The sequence below is a fragment of the Fukomys damarensis genome, unplaced genomic scaffold (assembly GCF_012274545.1).
Source record: "Fukomys damarensis isolate Sample0158 unplaced genomic scaffold, DMR_v1.0_HiC HiC_scaffold_6, whole genome shotgun sequence".
Taxonomy (NCBI): Eukaryota; Metazoa; Chordata; class Mammalia; order Rodentia; family Bathyergidae; genus Fukomys; species Fukomys damarensis.
In genome coordinates, this window is record NW_022900918.1 from 40,963,511 (window position 1) to 40,981,824 (window position 18,314).

Genomic DNA, 18,314 nt, shown 5'->3' on the forward strand with positions numbered 1-18,314 from the left:
AAAAAAAAAAAAAAAAAAAGAATTCCAGATATGTTAGCACACGTGAGTGTAGAACAGAGCAATTATTTTGTGTTTTATTCAAAGAAAATGCATGTGACACACCCAGCTCCTGCCTGGGGTATTTAGAGTACTCAAAAAGCACTTGTTCTCATGATATTCCTCTGTTCTTCAGCGGCAGTGTTCTGAACACTAGTTCTGACTTTTAAGGTGTGAAGAAGACTAGATTGAATCTAGATAAAATCTAACATGTATGATTTTTTAAAAAGGATTTTACTATGGAATACTATAAACTTACAAGAAGCACACTATTAGTAAAACACCCACGCTCAATAGATCTTATTCTGCTTTATTAGCTTTAGAATTAGGATTTTGGAGAAATCAATATTGGAGGGTCGGTCTGTCTGTCTGTCTGTCTGTCTGTCTTTGGTTCGGGGTGTCCCTGAACTCCAGGGCTCTCGAGGGCTGGGATTACAGGTGTGCACCACCATGCCCGACCACACTGGAGTTCTTGATTCCTGACACCCTGGAAGTGGGTCATCAGCCTGAAGTGAAGACAATGCTCCAGGCCGTGTTTGCACACTTAACCAAGCATGCAGAGTGTCTCCATGGTCATGCAGAGCCCACCAGCACTAGCCAACTCTGTATGTGCTTTTGCATGTAAATGTGTCACTCCCAGCAGAGTACTCTGCCAATGGTCTCTGGATGCTGAGTTTTCCTCCCTCTTGGTGCTTGCTGCACCCATGTGACTTTTTATTCTGAGCATCAGCACTAGTTTTGATGTCAAAGCCTCAGATTGAGACATCAGGGCTGAGAAGGCTGCTAGCACCAAGCAGTCACTCAGGGTGTTCATCCTTCTGCAGGGATCTCACAGGGAGCAGGCAGAGGTGTGGAGGTGACACTGGCACAGCTTGGGCATGGCGGTGCCACAGCTTCAGGTGTGTGCCCCCCGTCCACACAGTGCTGCTGTCCTCTCAAGCCTGGCTGTGTCCTGGTCTCCAGACGACCTCGCTAAGTCTCCACCAGCAAAACTACAGAAGGCTGAAGATGCTCGGTGACCACATCATACACCTGTGGAGCACAGACCCAGGCATCCCACCTGCCACTCTTCTCAAAAATAAGTTTTATTGTAAAGATGACCATGGGCTCCTCATGAGCGGCACCTTCAGTTTGGCAGAGTCAGGAAGAAAACTACAAGAACGAGCTTCAAAGTCACCAGTGTCACAGGCCAGGCTACAGCGAGCATCCCTGAAAATGCTGCTCACCCGTCATCACTAGAGGCTCCCTGGAAAAGGGAGGGCCGCGTCCCGTGAGGGGAAACCCCGCTGTGGTCTTATTTGACGTTTTCTGGTGTGCAGTGTTTTGCACACGCACAGGGCTTACCCCCTGCCAATTCTTCTCCTGTCCCCGCTGCTGTGTGCAACTTTCTCAGCGATTCCAGGAACTCTACATATTCCGGATAGCGTCCCTTGCCGTTTTCAAGCATGGCAAACACTTTACTTACCACATTTCCCTGGTGACTTTAGCTAGAAGTTTATCAGTTTTATTGATCTCTTTAAAACCAGCTTTTGATTTTATTGCTTCCCTCTATTGCTCCACTTGTATTGATTTCTCTTCTCCTCTATTATTTCTTCCCTCTGCTTACCCTGGGCTTCTCCGTCTCTGGTTTCTTAGGTAGGTAGAATTAATCCTGATTTGAGGCTTTCCTTTTTCTCAAATAAAAGTACAGCGTCCTAAGTTTTCCTCTGGACTCGAAGTATCTTGTGTCCCTTTCCATTCAATTCAGTATTTTCTAGTCTCCCTTGGGGACTCACTCTGGCCAACTTAGTCACACTCCAGATGCCATACCCTGGGGCTTTCCCCATGGCCAGCTCTGGCTGATTTCTCGGGTGGCTCTTCTGCAGCCGGAATCTGTCCCGTATGTCTTCAGTTTGGTGCGTATGCTTGGCCGGGCTTACCAGGCGTAATCTCTACAGGACAGCGAGGCCTGCAAATACCCTCAGGGGGCGTCCCACTTAGTATTCGGTTCTCTGCTCTGGTTTTCTGCCTCCCTTTTCTATCAGCGACCGAGAGAAGAGCACCAGAGTCTGGAGCAAAGACTGCAGCTGTCTCTCTCTGCTGTCAGTTTTACAGCTTCTGCCTCCTGCATCCAAGAGCTCTGCCTTGGGTGCCGTTGGGGCCACCACACCTCCCTGATGAAGAGGCCCTGTTCTCATCTCGCCCATCATGATGCCCCCTTTTCCAGGGTCTCCTCTGCTGGGAGTGAGTGGCGCCGTTCCAACGTTCTCTTGATCACGGTCTGCGAGGCGCGGTCACACCTTGTAACTCGCCTCCTCTAGGTCCGGTTCTCTGTCGGACAAGTGGCATTGCTGTACTGTAGGACACAGCGTGTGTTGCTGAGTCCCCAGCCTTGTGTGGCTGTGGGCACAGCTGACTCTGGACCATTTCGCCTCATCCCTTTGTTACAAATGTGTTTCTGTGCCTGTGTTTAATGTGAGCTGCATGCAGGTGGCGTACCGATGGGTCCGGACTATGTGTGCTTACTGACTGCACTTACTGTCCGGCGTGGCTTTGCCAGCTTTATTTTGTGTTTCCTATTTGTCCTTTGTTGTTTATAGATTTGGCCTTTTTGTTTTCCTATGGCTTCTGTTTGATTATTCAAATAGCCTTTAATATTCTGTTTCAACTTACCTACTGGTATCTTGGGCGCATGTCTTTTATGTGTGTGGGGGCTGTTTTGGCGATTGTAATAGATGCATAATTAATGCAAGTCTGTTTGTGTTCAGCTGTCTTGGTCCTTGAACCCTTCCCTGTCCATTCGACCTTCTAGCTGTCACACGGTCACCTGTCTCTTGAAAATCTCCAAGACAGGGTTTTAGCTGCTGCATCCAGTTGTCACACAGGAGGAGGTGTTGGAGAAAAATAGCCTCTTATGTGCATCCCAGTACTTTCCATTTTGTAGCTTTTGGTCAGCCCTGAAGTGCTGAGTTTTCCTCTGACACCATGTTCGCCAGCTTTAAGATCTCCCTCCGGGCTTCCATGGACAGCAGGTCTTAGAGTTCTCTCAGCTTCTTCAGGCGTGTAGGGTTAATCACCCTCCACAATTTATTTGCTTTTGCTCTCTCTTCTGATCCCTCAGAGAGAAGTTTTAGTATTTCATCCAAAGTTCCAGTTGTAATCAGTAAGAAAATCAGTCTGTAGTGGGCTCACATCTTGATACAGTTTATGTGTTTATACCACTTACGTCTATAATGCTAATGCAGTCAGACGAATTCGTCTCTAGCTTTAGGGTTTGTAGTTTTGTTCTGTTCAAGAAAAGCTTTCTTACATATTAAAAAGGAAATGAGAACCTGCTGTCTGCTACAAAGATATGTCCCTGCCTATATTTTAAGATTGTTCCTCACGTGTAGGGATTTAAGTTACCCGGACTTTATTTTTTGAGGCAAGTACAAATCAGCAATGGAAATTTACATTTTTCTGAGCAGGTGGCTGTTGTTCCACATTTTTCAGCAGAGGTCACAGCTGGGACTTGTTCCTGGTGCACACTGAGTGTGCACCCTGGGTGGACTGCCCTTCACGCTCTGTGACCTTCCGGGTGGTCTTCCTCCTGCCTCCCAGCATGCTTAGTTGCCTTTGTGATGCCCTTTCGGAAACTCTGTGTCTCTTTTTATGCAGCTTCCTCCATGGTGTCATAATTGTGTGTTTGTACATGCGTGTGTGTGTGAGAGAGGCAGAGCCTGGCAGGTTTCTGAGGTTATAGAGAATATTCCAAATGCATCTTAATCACTTTTGTATTACAAACACAAAGTGCCCTATAAATTGCTGGCTCAGTTTAATTGTCAACCAGCAGCGCCCCAGAGGAACTGAGAAGCAGCCTGGTACAATATGTTCTAGCTTTCCTAAATATATTTATTTAGTTCCGTGTTAAAAACACATCAATAAGGACCACAGGCAGCCGCGGTACTTGGTGAAGGTTATGAAAGTATTCGTGTTTTACATGCTGACTGGCTTGGAGAGTTGGGCAATTCAAGCATCACACGCTATAAGCATGATGCTGGAAGATTCCTTATGTTGCACACAAAGAGCAGTATACATGGTTTTATTGTGTGTAACTGTGCAGTTACATGCATGCACTCATGCATAATGCATAAATCCGCTCAGGCATAGCCTGAACTTTCAGAGATTCATTCTTTTGTCCCTTTGTCAACAAACATTGAAGTCCTGCTTGTGCCAGGCACAGTCTGTGCACTTGGGATAACTTGATGTGCAAAGAAAACAGCCCTGCCCTGGCGGAAATTAAATTCTACCATGAGGCTGCAAACAGTGAGCTGTATTTAGGCAAAAAGTGTGCTACCCTAAAAAAAGAGTAAAACACAGGCAAGAAGAGAAGGTAACCTGGGTGGTCAGGGTGGGAGGAAAAAAGTGGGGTGGAGGAGCGGGGCAGAGGCACAGCATCAGTCAGGGATCAGCAAGACCTCATGGGATGAAGATGGGGGATCTGGGAGTGGGGTCCCCCGGAGCTGCAGGGGACAGGGCCATGGGGTGAAGGGACCCGGCGGAGGCAGATGCTGCAGTGTGGTGGAAATTACCTTCGGTTCCAAGTGTGAAGTCCAGGAAAGGGGACTCTTGCGTGATGAACTGGAACAAGAGGCTACACTAAGAGGCCCAGGATGACTTCTGCACTGTGACTTTCTGCTACACCCTTTTGTAGGGAAACGGATCAGCTTGAAGTGAAGGACAGAGTCAGTGTTTACCCTCTCTGTACACGTCAAACAGTTAGAGCCCAGTTTCTGAGCGGGATATCCGAGGGTGAGAAGGAGGCCCCAGCGAGCTGCATGCCAGATTTCCTGACAAACGGAAAGCAAACTTGGCTGGAAAAACAGGAAGAGCCCTGCTGTGTGGAAATGTAGTCAGCTAACAGGGATGGGGAGTTCAGTTCATGACCTCAGCAGACCAAGGAGGCCTGGTTCTTCTCTGCTTTCTGTGATTGCATTATCATTCGCAGCTGTCTCTTTGGATTTCTGACTCTGTCAGACATTGGTTCTAAAACAGATGAACTGTGATATTGGAAAGTGTCATGAAGTCAATGATACAAAAAGTGCAGAGTTTGAAACCCAAGTTGATTTAAATTAATTTTATACATTTTCAGGTGATTTCTGTTACCTATTTTTGGAACTGTCTTAATTTAAAAGATTTGTTCTCATATTCTGCCTACTTTGGCACAGTTCTGTCTCTTTTCCTTCCTAATGCCTTCTGACATTCATCTTCTGTTTCTTTGCCATTTTTACCAGCACAGTTTGCCCTGATGATGTCTTAAAGACACCATAACAGATCCAGGGTCCCTGTGGTGAATGATATGCTCATCAGTTCCTTCTTAGCTTCCAACATGCCCAGCTGAACCACACTTCCCAGCATCCCTCTGGTTAGGAGCAGTCATGTGACTGAGACTAGCCAATGGGATGAGAGCCATGGTAATGGCTCCACACTCAGCCTTGGCCCATACAAACCATCTGCCTAATCTCCTGGGACCTTTCCCATCCCAAGGCTGAATACAGAATCTTCCAAGATGAAGAACAAGGACAGGCCACACATGCCTAATGGACACATACTCTGGATTCCTGCCTTAATGTGCGCAGGAAATATACTTCATCTGTGCTTAGCCACCAATATTTGTGGTTTATCTGTTATCATATAGTGAGTAACTTCAACTTGTGTTGCTTCATCATTTGTTCATTTAACATTTTATTGTTGCTATTGAGTATTACAATTTATAGTAATTTATTTGCTAAGCTTAGCCTCTATTATTTAGAATCTTTATTTTTAAGTTACCAAAAATCATGCCTGCTTATCTTCCAGTGATAGGATTGTTAGTATATTGCTTATCAGAAAATGTAATACACAATAGTGATCATTTGTACTCCTATGACATGTCCCTTCACACACACACACACAAACACGCGCACGCACACACATACACAATGTTCTATATGCATAAAAAAGTCAATGGATTTTACCTAGCAAAAGTCAGTGCCATTAACACGGTGGGCATGGTGAGAAATGCTGCATTGATCTGGGGATCCTTAGTGCCGTTAGCAGCTATTAAGAAATACCTGGAGTTCTCATACAGGGGGCTGCACCTAGAGGTCGTGCATCGTTGTCTGTGGAATCTCCTTCTCCTCCTTGCAGGAGTTTTGTGGCCTAGGGGGTTGCTCATCTGCGCCTCTCCCCTAATTACCGCTGACATATTTAACCCACTCGCACTGGCTTCTGTTAGCATCCAGTTTCAAAACATGGTTCTCTTCATTCTTATTTAATTACCTTGAGTATGGTAGCATAGGAGCTGCAGCTGTTTCCAGAAAGAGATGTCCCAGAGATTAATAAATTAGTAGGTGAGTTGTGTCCGGCCAAGTACCGCAGACCAGAGCAGGCTGGGGTCCTGCACCCCCGAGACCGTGGGTCTGACCAGAGACGTGACCCTGACCCTCCCTCTCAAACCTGACCTCACCTCCTGCTCATTCGCAAGTCGGTCGCTGCCCCGCGGCGACTCTCAAAGTCCCCGCGACTCCGGGCTTCCTCTCCTCTGTGCCTTTGAATCATCCAGGGAGATGTCGCTCATCCCGCTTGGCCCAGGAGGCCACTCCTCCTCGTGGGTGCCCCGTCTCACCACCCAGACGAAGCGCGCCCCATGGCCACACTGCCTGAGCTTCAGCCCCACGTCCTTCCTGTCCCAGCACGCACAACAGCTGATTCTACACCGCCGCGGGACAGCTCCGCGCGCCTGTCTGACCCACACGTCCTTAGTCATGCGGTTTTTAAACATGGCCATGTCTGGTTGCTCAGTTTGCCCTAGCACCTTGAGAGAGTCCTATGGCGTCCCCCACCGGGACTTTGTTTCCACGGTCACTCGAGGCACGTTTGTTAGCTGAGCAGCCGGGAAATACCTGGAAGGCAGTGCTGTCAGCGCTCTGTGGGTCTGAATTTGCATTCTGACTCCCCCTTGCCAGCCCAGCAGTCTGCGATGGAAAGGCGAACCTTGCCTCTGTGAGATGAGGCTGATGCGCCCTGGCCTGCTCATTTCACATGCGTGGGAGGATCTGCCATAACAAGGACCTGGGGCCACGGAGACAAGCAGCGAGGGCAGCCAGAGAGAAGGCTGCAGCCTAGGTGCGGCAGGGGAGACCAAGAGGGTCGCAGGTGCAGAGAAGCGGGTGGTGTCCAGGCTGACGGCAGTCAGTGAGTCCGGGGGACGCACATCACACACCCTGCACCTGGGGTGCTGCTGGAGATTTCTGAATAAGCCAGCGGTGGGGACGGATGCGTCCTGCGAAGGGAGGGATCTAGTGGACTCATTGTCCTCAGCCAAACCTCCTTGTGTGTGCAAGGAGTCTCCCAAATCATCCCGAGAAAAATATTTCACGAGGGATTCATCCTGTTATGATGGGTCTGTTCAGCCCATCCCTGAATCCGAACCTTTGACCATAAAAGACCATCTTTATGAACACTTGCTCCAGTCCACTAGTTATCTACAAGGACATCACCGTGAGTTGTAAGTGGCTTAGTGTTAGAGAACAGAGTTCATGGGCAATCCATATCCCAAATGCCACAAGTTAATTGCACTGCGTGATTTCCAGTGTAATTACAAGTTCCTAGTTTACAATATTCTGTTAATGCGAAGAAACATACACATTCACTCACCTGAGTGCATTTTTATGCCTAAGTATAACTTGACAGGTTCAAATCGGTGGCAAAATCCAAACAAATATCCCTTAAAATGATATCAGATGTGTTTCGATGAGTCACCACCTACTCTGAAATCGCAGTTCTTGATTATTAAGGAGACCAAGCATCCAGGTCCCCGTGGAGCTGTCCGTTTTCAGCAAAACGTCGGACCTGCCTTTATAACGATCAGCCCCTTTGTGGAGACCCTGGGCAGCAGTCCCGAGAGTGAGCTTACTTGGACTGTGGTGTGAAGAACTATTTCTGCATTACACGAGAGCCACGCTCTGCAGCCTAACACATTGCGCCGTTTTCCACCTTAAGATAATGTCCTTGCTTTTTGGAAAGTACTGATAGATACAAGCCTGTAGACACATGTTTTGTTTTCAGGCACATTCAATTCTGTGCCACATCTTTAGGGTTTCCTTAGGTGCACCTTGGTTTTCCTGACTTCACGAGTTTCGTTTGTTGATATTTTCATCTTCCAACGTCTTACTAGCACCGTGTGGAAGTGGGATTTGCATCTGAGATGTTCACTATTCAGTCAGCCACAACTAAATTCCTTCTTTTAACTTCTATGAATGTCAGTAAACGTGTCTTTTCACCTTTGGGTGAAGAGTCAATGGGAAAACCGATTCTGTGACAAATGAACAGCAACATGATTTTACATCTGAATTATGGAGAAATGACTGTTTTTATCCTGGAGGGAAAGACTCATGGTGAAAAGTCAGCAGAAAATTGCTGAGTTGCAGTTATTAACATTTTTCATAGAAATGCATATTCAGCCAGGTGTGGTCTTGCACACCTATAATCCCAGCACTCAGGAAGCTGAGGCAGGAGGATTGCAAGTTTGAGCCCAGCCTGCACAGTTTAGTGATTTAAGGAAGTACTGTGGTAGGGGAACCCAGGCCATAGTGTAGGTGGTTGTACATTGAAGATGCTGCCTCTGCTCTGCCTGGTGTGCAGCACTCTGGGAGGCTGAGGCAGGAGGATCACAAGCTTGACCACAGTCTGGGCAATTTACCATCTTACTGAGACTCTGTCTCAAAGCAAAACTTTAGAAGGGGCTTAGGATTTAGCCCAATGCAAAGGTTCTGAGCTCCTTTCCAGTGCACACAGAGCTGTTCCCTGTTGGCCCGAAGCCCCCTCATTGGGCATCCCCAGCACTGCTGAAACAGTTGCCAGGTGGACCCCCTTGTCCCTTTTTGGAGGCTCCTTGTAAACCAAGTAGCTCCCAAGCTCCTAAGCCTCCAGCCCTCTTTCGAATATCACTGTTTAGGGTCACAGAAGAACATCCGGTACCTTATTAGACCCCCACCAAACACTTTGGTTCTCAGAGACCTTTAAACTGATGCACACCTCGTGGGTCTCTCCTCACGACTCGGCAGCAATGATGCTGAACATGCCCCGTGGGTGCTCAGCTGGTCCCGGACGCTGACGGCACGCTCTGTGGGCCTAGGAGGTCTGCGCGGATGGCCCATCTATGGTGCCCACCGAGGCACAGCACAGCTGTGGGACACTGTGCTGAGCGTGGCTTCTGGGCAGTGGGGTGTTTTCACTGGGTCCCCGGGGCTCCCCTGTGCTGAAGGGGACTAAAGGACATCACAAGCCCGAGATGGACTCGGGGTCAGTGGCCACCAGGGAAGCCACCCTCTTCCCTTCTCTTCTCTTGGGCTGAGGAGAGTGAGCTGCCTGCCTGTTTCTAAGTTTTTAAAATGCCCCACAAGTGAAGCATAGGCGACAGTGTGTCTCCCTTCTCTCCTTCATGGCCCCATCCAATAGGAGAGTGAGCTGCCTGCCTGTTTCTAAGTTTTTAAAATGCCCCACAAGTGAAGCATAGGCGAGTGTGTCTCCCTTCTCTCCTTCATGGCCCCATCCAGAGGCCCCCACTTAGGCTCTGTAAGAGCAGACATGGACGCTATAGGCTGGCAGACGTTGATTTGCAGCTGTGGCCCCTACAGGACACCACAGCCTTGTCGAGCAGTAAGTAATTGTACTCACAAGTTGGCTGGCAGACGTTGATTTGCAGCTGTGGCCCCTACAGGACACCACAGCCTTGTCGAGCAGTAATTGTACTCACAAGGAATAGATCAATAGCCTTCCAACCTGTGTAATACGTAGGACTCCTTCTAAATGAAAAAAGACTTTTCTTGACCCTTAGCCCCTCCCAGTTATTTTTAGCAGTGCTAATTGTGTGCACACGGATGTGTGAGGCCCTTCATCCCATGGCCACGTCACATCCGGTTTACTTGTGGGGTCGAGTAAAACCAGTAGGAGCAGAACCGTGGAGCTTCGTGGTACACAGCCTTGTCCAGTGGTGCGACACGAGTATGGGATGCAGGCCTTGTGTTGGGCGTGAGTTGGGACCTCTCCTGCATCAGGACATCTACCGTCTCCACTCTGCCTCTCTCTGCAGACCCCTGGACTGCTGGGGAGCTTGCCCTGACCTCACTCTCACTTAGGAAGGAAGAAGAGTTTACTTATTAAATCCAAGTGTTCTTTTCTCATCAGCCTGGAACATTATAAACCGTAGTGTCCAACTTGCATCAACCAATTTACAAATAAAATACAAAGACAGAAGAGCTTATTCGGCATTAGCTTAATGTAAATGATATGAAGCAGAACTGCATGACATTTTTAAATAAAAATATAAATGTGAACAAATCCAAGTTGTTCAAAGGTACAACCTCCATTTCAGAAGCATTGCATTTAGCACTGGCTTAAATTGCTCTCTAAAATCTGCTTATACTCTTATGCCTAAAATTTAAACAAAGCTCCTGAGCTTTCATTTTCTCCACGTCCAACTTTCTTTAGTATCAAATCAGATATAAACCACACTAGCGTTATCATTGGAAGGTGTCGCTTAGTTTTTTTGAGAACTTATCTTCAGGAGCAGAGGAACAAACCAAGTCCCATTTGTGAAGGCCATAAATTGTGAGAACATTGTCAGTTAGCGTCATTTGATGTAAGCGTCGGGATTACTCGAGATCAGCAATGTCAGAGACAAGGACAGAATCATCGCACCTGCTCACACCTGCCCACATCTTCCAGCCACTGTCGTTGCTCTGTACCAGCTTCAGGTTCGTTCCTGGTGAAGCATGAGTCCATTGTCACTGTGGCGTTTGTGGAAGGTTCCGGGCAGGTGTCACGGTGAGCCCCTTCCCTGTGTTATCCCCCCTTTCACCTGGGTAAATGAGTTCCTTCCCTGGGAAACCTCTCCCGGCTCTCCCGCAGGAAGCTCTGGTCGGTGGCCCACAGGTGCGCACTTACAGTCTGTCTGCCGTGTGTGACACGGAGGACATGCCTGGGGTTTACATGTTGGCGAGGACTGAAACACCGTACAGACGGGCTCCAAGGCTGGGAGGCGTGTTCTGTGCCTAAGAGGTGGTGAACACAAGTACAGAGACCATCGTGAAAAACATTCCAGAAAGGAAAACTGGGAGGGGACTGTTTGCTATTCCAAAATAGTAGCGCTTTTCAACACCCATGGCAATCGTGATTCTTGTGCTTTCACGGTCTCGTTTTAGAAACCCAGAGAAAAGAAAGGAAATAGTCAGGAAGTAGTCTTTTCCTCCTCAGAGCCTCTTCAGATGATCATTTAAAACCCCTCTAAACACCACTGTGTTGAAGATGGTGACTCATCCCATGTTTTCACAGAATGTTAAACTTCATGTAATACCTAAATTGCCAGGTACAATGGCACGTGCCTGTAATCCCAACTATTTGGGAGGCTGAGGCAGAAGGATCACAATTTCAAGACCAGCTGGGACAACTTAGTGAGACCCTATCTCAAAAAAAAAAAGTGTTGGGGCATGGCTCGGTGGTAGAGTATTTGCCTAACATGAGGCCTTGAGTTCTAACCCCAGAACAGGAAGGGAGGAGGGGAGGACAGGGAGAGAGGGAGGGAATTCTTGTGAGCCTGAGGAGATCACTGCCAACATCAGTCACATTTTTGCCTAGCAGCGACCATGGGAAGCGCTTGCTTGATGTTTCAGAGATGGTGTTGTCCCTGTTTACATCATTCACAGCATCAAATCCCCCTTTAAGAAAGAGCTTTCTAACGGTCCCTGTGGACGATTTCACTTTTTATAGCACACTCAGGAATTCAGGTGCTTTTAGTAAAACACTAAGCAGATCGCAAAGGGTAGAGAGGCACTTTGAGGTTTTGTTTTGTCTTTTCCAAAAAGGAGAAGCAGGACTAGGGACCTGGGACATTTTCTGTCCACGTCCCTCTGCAGGTCGGCCCTCCCTCTGCCCATCCGGGAGGGACACTGTCTGGTCGTCACATCCAGTGCACTCTGGGCCACGATGGAAGAAACAGAGCACGTGTGTCATGGGGCTGGCGCAAGGACCTGGCTGTGTGGGCTCGCGCACAGGGCCATCAAGGAAATACAGCCCATGGCATCAGGTGACGCAGAGGGGTGCCGGCTACAGGGGACAGCTGAGCTCTGCTCTTGCAGTTTTTATCCTTGACGCTGTGAAGATCAGGCTCTATTTCCGGTCCTTCTTCCTTGCTCTCTTTTAGGTGAGCTGAGCGCTGTCTCACTCCTATTTGAATGTGCTCCCAGGTGTTCTCAGTCCTCTGCAAATAGTCTGCTGCAACACCGAACATGCTCTCCTGACTTGCCGCGCAGAGCAGATCTTACACCGCCATCCGACGTCGCTGGAACTCCGCGCTGGCTCTGTGCGCTGTGCTTCCTGGCTGCTGCAGTTGCTGTTGGCACATTCTCATGGTTTATGCATGATTCAAACTCTACAGTACAGCCCAGGCATATAACTTGTCATTTATCTGTGGGTTCTCTAAATCCAGGGTTCCTGATTCACTATTACATTTTCATTTTTCTACCTGGGATTATTTTCATTCGCCTTAAAATAACTTCTTTTCGTCTTCCTACTAAGGCTGGACTTCTGAGGACAAATGTCCTCATTTTGATCTGTCTAAAGATACCCTTATTTCGCTTTCTTTGGGGGGAATATTATTATTGAACAGAGAGCTTCTTTTCTTTTCGGTTATTTAACCAATGACTCATTGTTTTCTGGCTTCCGATGTTTCTATTACAAAGTCAGCTTTTGCTCTCAGTGTGGTTTCTTTGAATTCAGTGTGTCTTTTTTCTGGATGTTTAGAGCTTTGCTATTTGTCTTTTCCTCACACCCTTTCTCATGCAGCTGCCCTGTGTTTGCTTTTACATGACTGTGTTGATGGCGTGTTCGTGTCTTATGTGGCTTGTTGAGCTTTCTTTATGCATGCATTAACTCTTCCACCAGTTTTGGAGACTTGCTGCTTTGAATGTTGCTTTGACACATTCTTTCTGTCTTTACTCTGTGAGTACTTCCTTTATGTATGCCTATTTTGATGTTTCCTAATTTGTTCAACTTTTCCTTTGTTCTCTTAAACATTTAATTGTAGGAATTTTAAATCTTTATCTACTAAGTCCAACATCTGGGTCAGCTGTGAACCTGCTTTGGTTTTGGTTATTGGTGTAACCGCTTGTCTCTTTCCCTGTGTAGTAATTTTTGATTGTGTGGTGGGCATCGTCAGAGATTAAGCTGCAGACAGTACAGGTGCTGCTCCCTTCCTCCTGTGAGGGCTCCTCTGCCTTCTCCTGGGAAGCTAAGCTGAGGGTCGATCACCTCCATCAGAGCAGGAGCAGAGCTGCGCTGCGGGGCCCATAGTCCCTGTGCCCTTCCCATCCTCACTGTCTGTCCTGCGCTTGTGAATCAACACTGAATGTAGCAGCGGATCCAGCTGCGCCCCTGTAAGCCCTGGGCCTTGCTCTGCAGCCTCCTGCCCTGCACAGTCTCAAACTCTGGAAAACGACTAGAATGAGACCAGCCTGGTACCTGGAGCTATGAGAAACCCCAGCACAGTTCTGCTTTCAAACCACCTCTATCCTCGTAGGGTGCTCTGTCTGCTTTTCCTGACTCTGCCCTAGGCCCCAGGCATCCTTGCAGCTGAAGAACTCCACAAATGTTCCTTGGGGAGTGTGATGCGCACTCCAGATCTTTGCACTTCCGGTTTGTTTCTCTAGTCCTTGGCAACTGCACAGACGTCATCCGCTTTCCCTCCCTTCCAGAGAGGGCTCTCCAGCCCTGCAGAACAGCTCAGAATCGGCTGCTGTCCCAGGGGGAAAAGCAGCTCATATTATCAGTCTATCTCAGAGACCCTGACCCTTCTGGAAGTGCCTCAGTTGGGCAGTGCTTTCTGTTGTTTGAAAATGTGATTTCTGTAGTGTCCTGCTCTTATTGACCGGAGCGGTAACTGGTCACAAGCTATTCAGGAGTGGGAAGCTCCAGCTGTGTCTCTTAAATGAGTGAATAATGGCTCAGGTCCCCTAAGAGAGATGAGTCTTTAGGGAAACAACCAGCTGAGATGGTAGAGGTGCCCTTCCACCCACTCAGCATCCCGGGACTCTACCTGGTGACGTTATTTTTCAGAGATCATTGGTGTAGTCTGACTGTGAGCCAAGGAGCACACAGAGGAACATTCCACACCACAGCGCAGAGGTCACTAAAGCTGGCCCGGTTCCCCACCACATGCACTGGAGAACAGCACCCTTGGACAACTACACAGAGAGCTGTGAGTCTCCGCCTAGAAAAAGGAGAGAGAGCCTGGTGTGGGGAGCTGGGGTCTTGGCACAGCATTTGGTAGGTGGTAATCAGCGAGGTGTCTTAGTTAAGAACAGGGACTCTGGACATTGGCTCTGCCACGTTCCCTGTGATGTTGAACAAATCGCCTGGCTTGTCCGTGCCTCAGTTTCCTCATCCACACTCTCTGGGGTGTGTAAGGGGAGTAATGAGTTAATGCTTGTAAGGTGTCCAGCAAAGGACCTGGCACATGTTTGATACCCCAGAGTGCCCACGAACTAACTGAATTCTATGCCCATCCCTGCCACCCCGTGTTCTTGGCTCTTTCCAATGGCTTAGGAGCAGTCTGGCCTCCACAGGGGTCTGTCTGCTGCAGCGTCCTCATTTCCCCGTCATTCTGGCATGCTTCTGGAGACCAGCAGCAAGCCCTCGTGTCAGGGCTGGTCGCGCTCTGCAGCTCACTTTCCATGATGCCTAGAGGCCCAGTAGCCATCAGTCTTCTAGGGCCCATCAGTCACAGTCTTCTCCTCCATGCTGGCTTTGCTTCGGTGCTTCCCTGTCATTCAATCTGAGAAGCTGCTTTGGCTAAAACCATCTTGGAGACCTAGTTATGGGCTCTGTTTGTGGGCTTGGCCTGCACAGCTTCTGTGCATTACTCTGCTTTCTTCATTCTAGCCTGTGACACCCCTCCTGCTTGCAAGCAACAGACTCAAGTAAGGTTCGGTGCTGTCCTGGGCACCCTGAATGCCTCAATCCTGAGGGGCACTATCCTCTCCCTGTGCCACCACCACTGTGCTCCGCAGCAGTCTCTCTCTCTCTCTCTCTCTCTCTCTCTCTCTCTCTCTCTCATTAATGGAGACTCTGGGTGTGCTGGAAGAGCTTGCAGAACAGGGTATGTGGTGCTTTGTGTATAGGGTGAACCATCTCCCTTCCTCGTATTTCTGCTGGGGTCTCCCATTCTGACTTCTGGACTCATTTGAAACCAGCAGACACACTTCCAAGAAGCCAGAAAACCCAGTGTCCGCATGGCTAGCTGTTATGGGCAACTGGCTGCTGGCAGGAGGGAGGAGTCCCACTGTGTTCGGCTGAAAAGGAGGGAGCTGGGTCTTGAGGTGCCTCTGTGGAGCAGGGGAGGAGCCAGTGGCAGCAGCCTGCATGGTTCCTGGCAGAGGCCACAGAGCACTGACGCCTGAGGGAGTGGTCACCGCTTTAGCAAATCACTGTGTCTCACAGACGTGCCACGATGTGGAGGGTGCCGCTCGGTGTCCAGGAAGGCCACGGTGTCCTTGGCAAGCTAGCCCACCTCGAGGGAGCCAGCTTGACATTTTAGGGCCATCTCTTACAGTGTCTGGGCGTGGAAATGGTGTGTGTGTCTTCGAGTTGTACAGATTACATGGATCCCTTGTGCATTAGCGAGCTGTGGTCGGGACCAACCACGTGGCCTCCGTGGTCACCACTGCTGCGAGTTAACCTAGGGGCCAGCTGGAGGCCTGGCTCTGGGAGGGGTGGAGCTTGAGGGATACCTGCTGTTAGGAACACTGATAAGGACAATGGCGCTACACAGTGAATTTATTTCAAAAAAACGTTTATTACAGTGAAAGACAGTGCCATTGTTCTCCCCTCAGAATCCTTCTCCCTGTCTTCAGCACACTTATCCCATTGTTTCTGCCACTTTCTGGAGTAGTTTTGGAAATTCCTCTTTCGTGGATTTATGAGGTGTGATCAAAGACACAATGAATGTCTTGTAGCTTGCTGTGCAAAAGAAAAAAAGACTCATAAACACGATTCTGTGTCTCGTCCGCCTTAGTCACCGGATCTGGCACCGTCCGACTTCTGGCTCTTCCCGAAGTCAGGATGACCAGGAAAGGGAAACATTTGAATGCTTTCAGGACATGGAGGGCTGTGCAACTACAGACGTGCAGGAGAGAGGACACCAGAGCTGCTGCAGGAAGTGGCGAGGACAGTGGGATGAGTGTGTCCAGAGCAAGGAGGAAATTTTGAGGGAGATGAATGGTATTATGTACTTCACTGTAGTGAATTTTAGTATTTAAATATTCAGTGTATTTATTACTTACACATGAATGAAGAAAAGTACAGGCCCTCCCAAGAGTGCTCGCAATGGGGGAGTGCAGGTCAAGCCGGCCGGGCCTCCCTCCCTCGAGTCTGGAGCGTGACTCATGGCGCCCCCTCACCGGCCTCCTCCTGCCGACTCCCACTTGCGTCCCAGTCCTGCAGCTGGCAGCCACTCCCCTCGTTGCCCTTCCCATCCACCTTGGGCGGGAGGCCCGGACACAGAGGCCACCTCTGCACCCAGTGCTGACCCTCCCGCCCGTACATCGTGCCCGTGCGCCACGCTCTTCGCCCGTGTCTGACACCTCCCCGTCCTCTGTGTCCCAGGTCATCCACCAGCTGCGGCTCTCAGAGAACGAGAGTGCGGCCCTGCAAGAGCTGCTGGACTGGAGGCGGAAGCTCTGCGAGGAGCAAGACTGGCAGCAGGCCCTGGAGCCCCCCGAGCCCCGCGCACCCCCGCCACTGCCCTGCAAGAAGCCCACCCTGCTGAAGAAGCCGGAAGGGGCCCCCTGCAGCCGCCTGCCCCCCAAGCTCTGGGACACCACCAGCTAGGGGCCTGGGCTGCAGACACAGGACACAGTACACTGATCCCGTCCCCCTGCGTCGATGATCCTGCGTGCGTGTGTGTGCGTGTATTCCTTCTCCCCCGTTCTGTGACTTTCAGGCTCCACGTTGATAGGGCCACGCTCCCCGCAGGTGGGGACAGAAAGGCTGGGCGCGTGAGACAGGAGGGGCAGCGGCAGGGAGCCATGACGGAGGTCCCACAAGCTCCTGCGCAGGGCTGTTCCCTGGAGCCCGTCCTCGCCCTGGCTCTGTGATGCGCCTGTGCACAGACTCGTTTAGTTTGTTTCCCCGTAGGTGTTTGAGTTCCGTTTGAATTTCAACCGATAATTATTTACAAGTGGATGACGGTGTTTTGTAACTCGACCTGTCGGTGGTGCTCCCTCTCTCTTCCAAATACAGATTTCCAAACGCTACTTATAGTTTTTTTCCTCCACACGTTGTTTGATTAACCTGAAGGATCCAGCCCCAGCGGGACCGTGTTGTTGCTTGGCTTTGCAGTGTCACCTTGGGCCGAGCCCCATGGTGTCTTAGACTTCACTCATGGTTGGGAACAGCGCTGTCCCTCCACCGGCCTCTGCTTTTGGGTGAGCAGCTTGTGCGGCCCTTAGCAAAACCCCCACTCTGCCCCCCACCCCCCGGCTTCAGCGTAGGCCCCAGGAAGTTTGCGGTGCTCAGCGACACGTGTATGGCTTCAGGTTCATCAGTGGTGGTGCAGAAGGTCATCCGAGGCCGCAGTGTGGGTGCTGCGCCCCAGGCCGGTCCCCGCCAGTGGCCCCATATGACCCTCCCGCTGTGTCCCCGCCTTCCTGTCCCCCAGTGGCTCTGCTTCTGCTTCTCTGTGCATTTCCGTCCCCCGGGGTCCTCAGCAGTGGCTTCAGACCACCTGTCTTGCTACTCAGAACTTTTTATTCATAGCAGCCTTTGGAATACAACTCTGCCAATAAAAGGGTGCAGTTCCATGCTGCCACAGTGTCGTTTGCTTGGTGTTCGGGCTGGTGTCTTGAGCACTGGAGTCTTCTGCTGAGCCATGTGGGGGCAGCGGATCCATCTCAGCCCACCTGTCTTCACCCGTTTGTCTGCACGCTGCAGGCTCTGGGGATCTGTTCCAGAAGGGAAGCCTTACGGCTGCTTGGGCAACACCAACCGCTCTGGGGCCGCCGACCTCAGGAAGCTCGCTCGCTGGATGGAGAAGTCCCAAGAGAGGCAGGCATGCGTGGCCACAGAGGGCCCCTGGGAGCAGCAGCAGGGCTGGTCAGAAAGCAGAGGGAGTATCTTAGCCTCTTTCTAGTCGCTGGGACCCCTGCGATGTACAGGAGGAGAAGGTGATCTCGATCAGGTGGGTCTGGCAGAAGAAAGCAGCTCGCATTACAGGGGCCAGGAGG

The 18,314-nt window shown here is 49.9% G+C and overlaps 1 protein-coding gene across 1 annotated transcript in view; it reads left to right on the forward strand.

Moving 5' to 3' along the window:
- Nucleotides 1-17,866, forward strand: part of Myo16 (myosin XVI) — a 378,094-nt gene extending 360,228 nt beyond the window's left edge. The window contains exon 36 of the mRNA XM_010619995.3: nucleotides 16,696-17,866. Within this exon, the coding sequence (XP_010618297.1) occupies nucleotides 16,696-16,920 (225 nt within the window). The 3' untranslated portion in view covers nucleotides 16,921-17,866. The remainder of the gene's footprint in view (nucleotides 1-16,695) is intronic.
- Nucleotides 17,867-18,314: the final 448 nt, after the last annotated feature.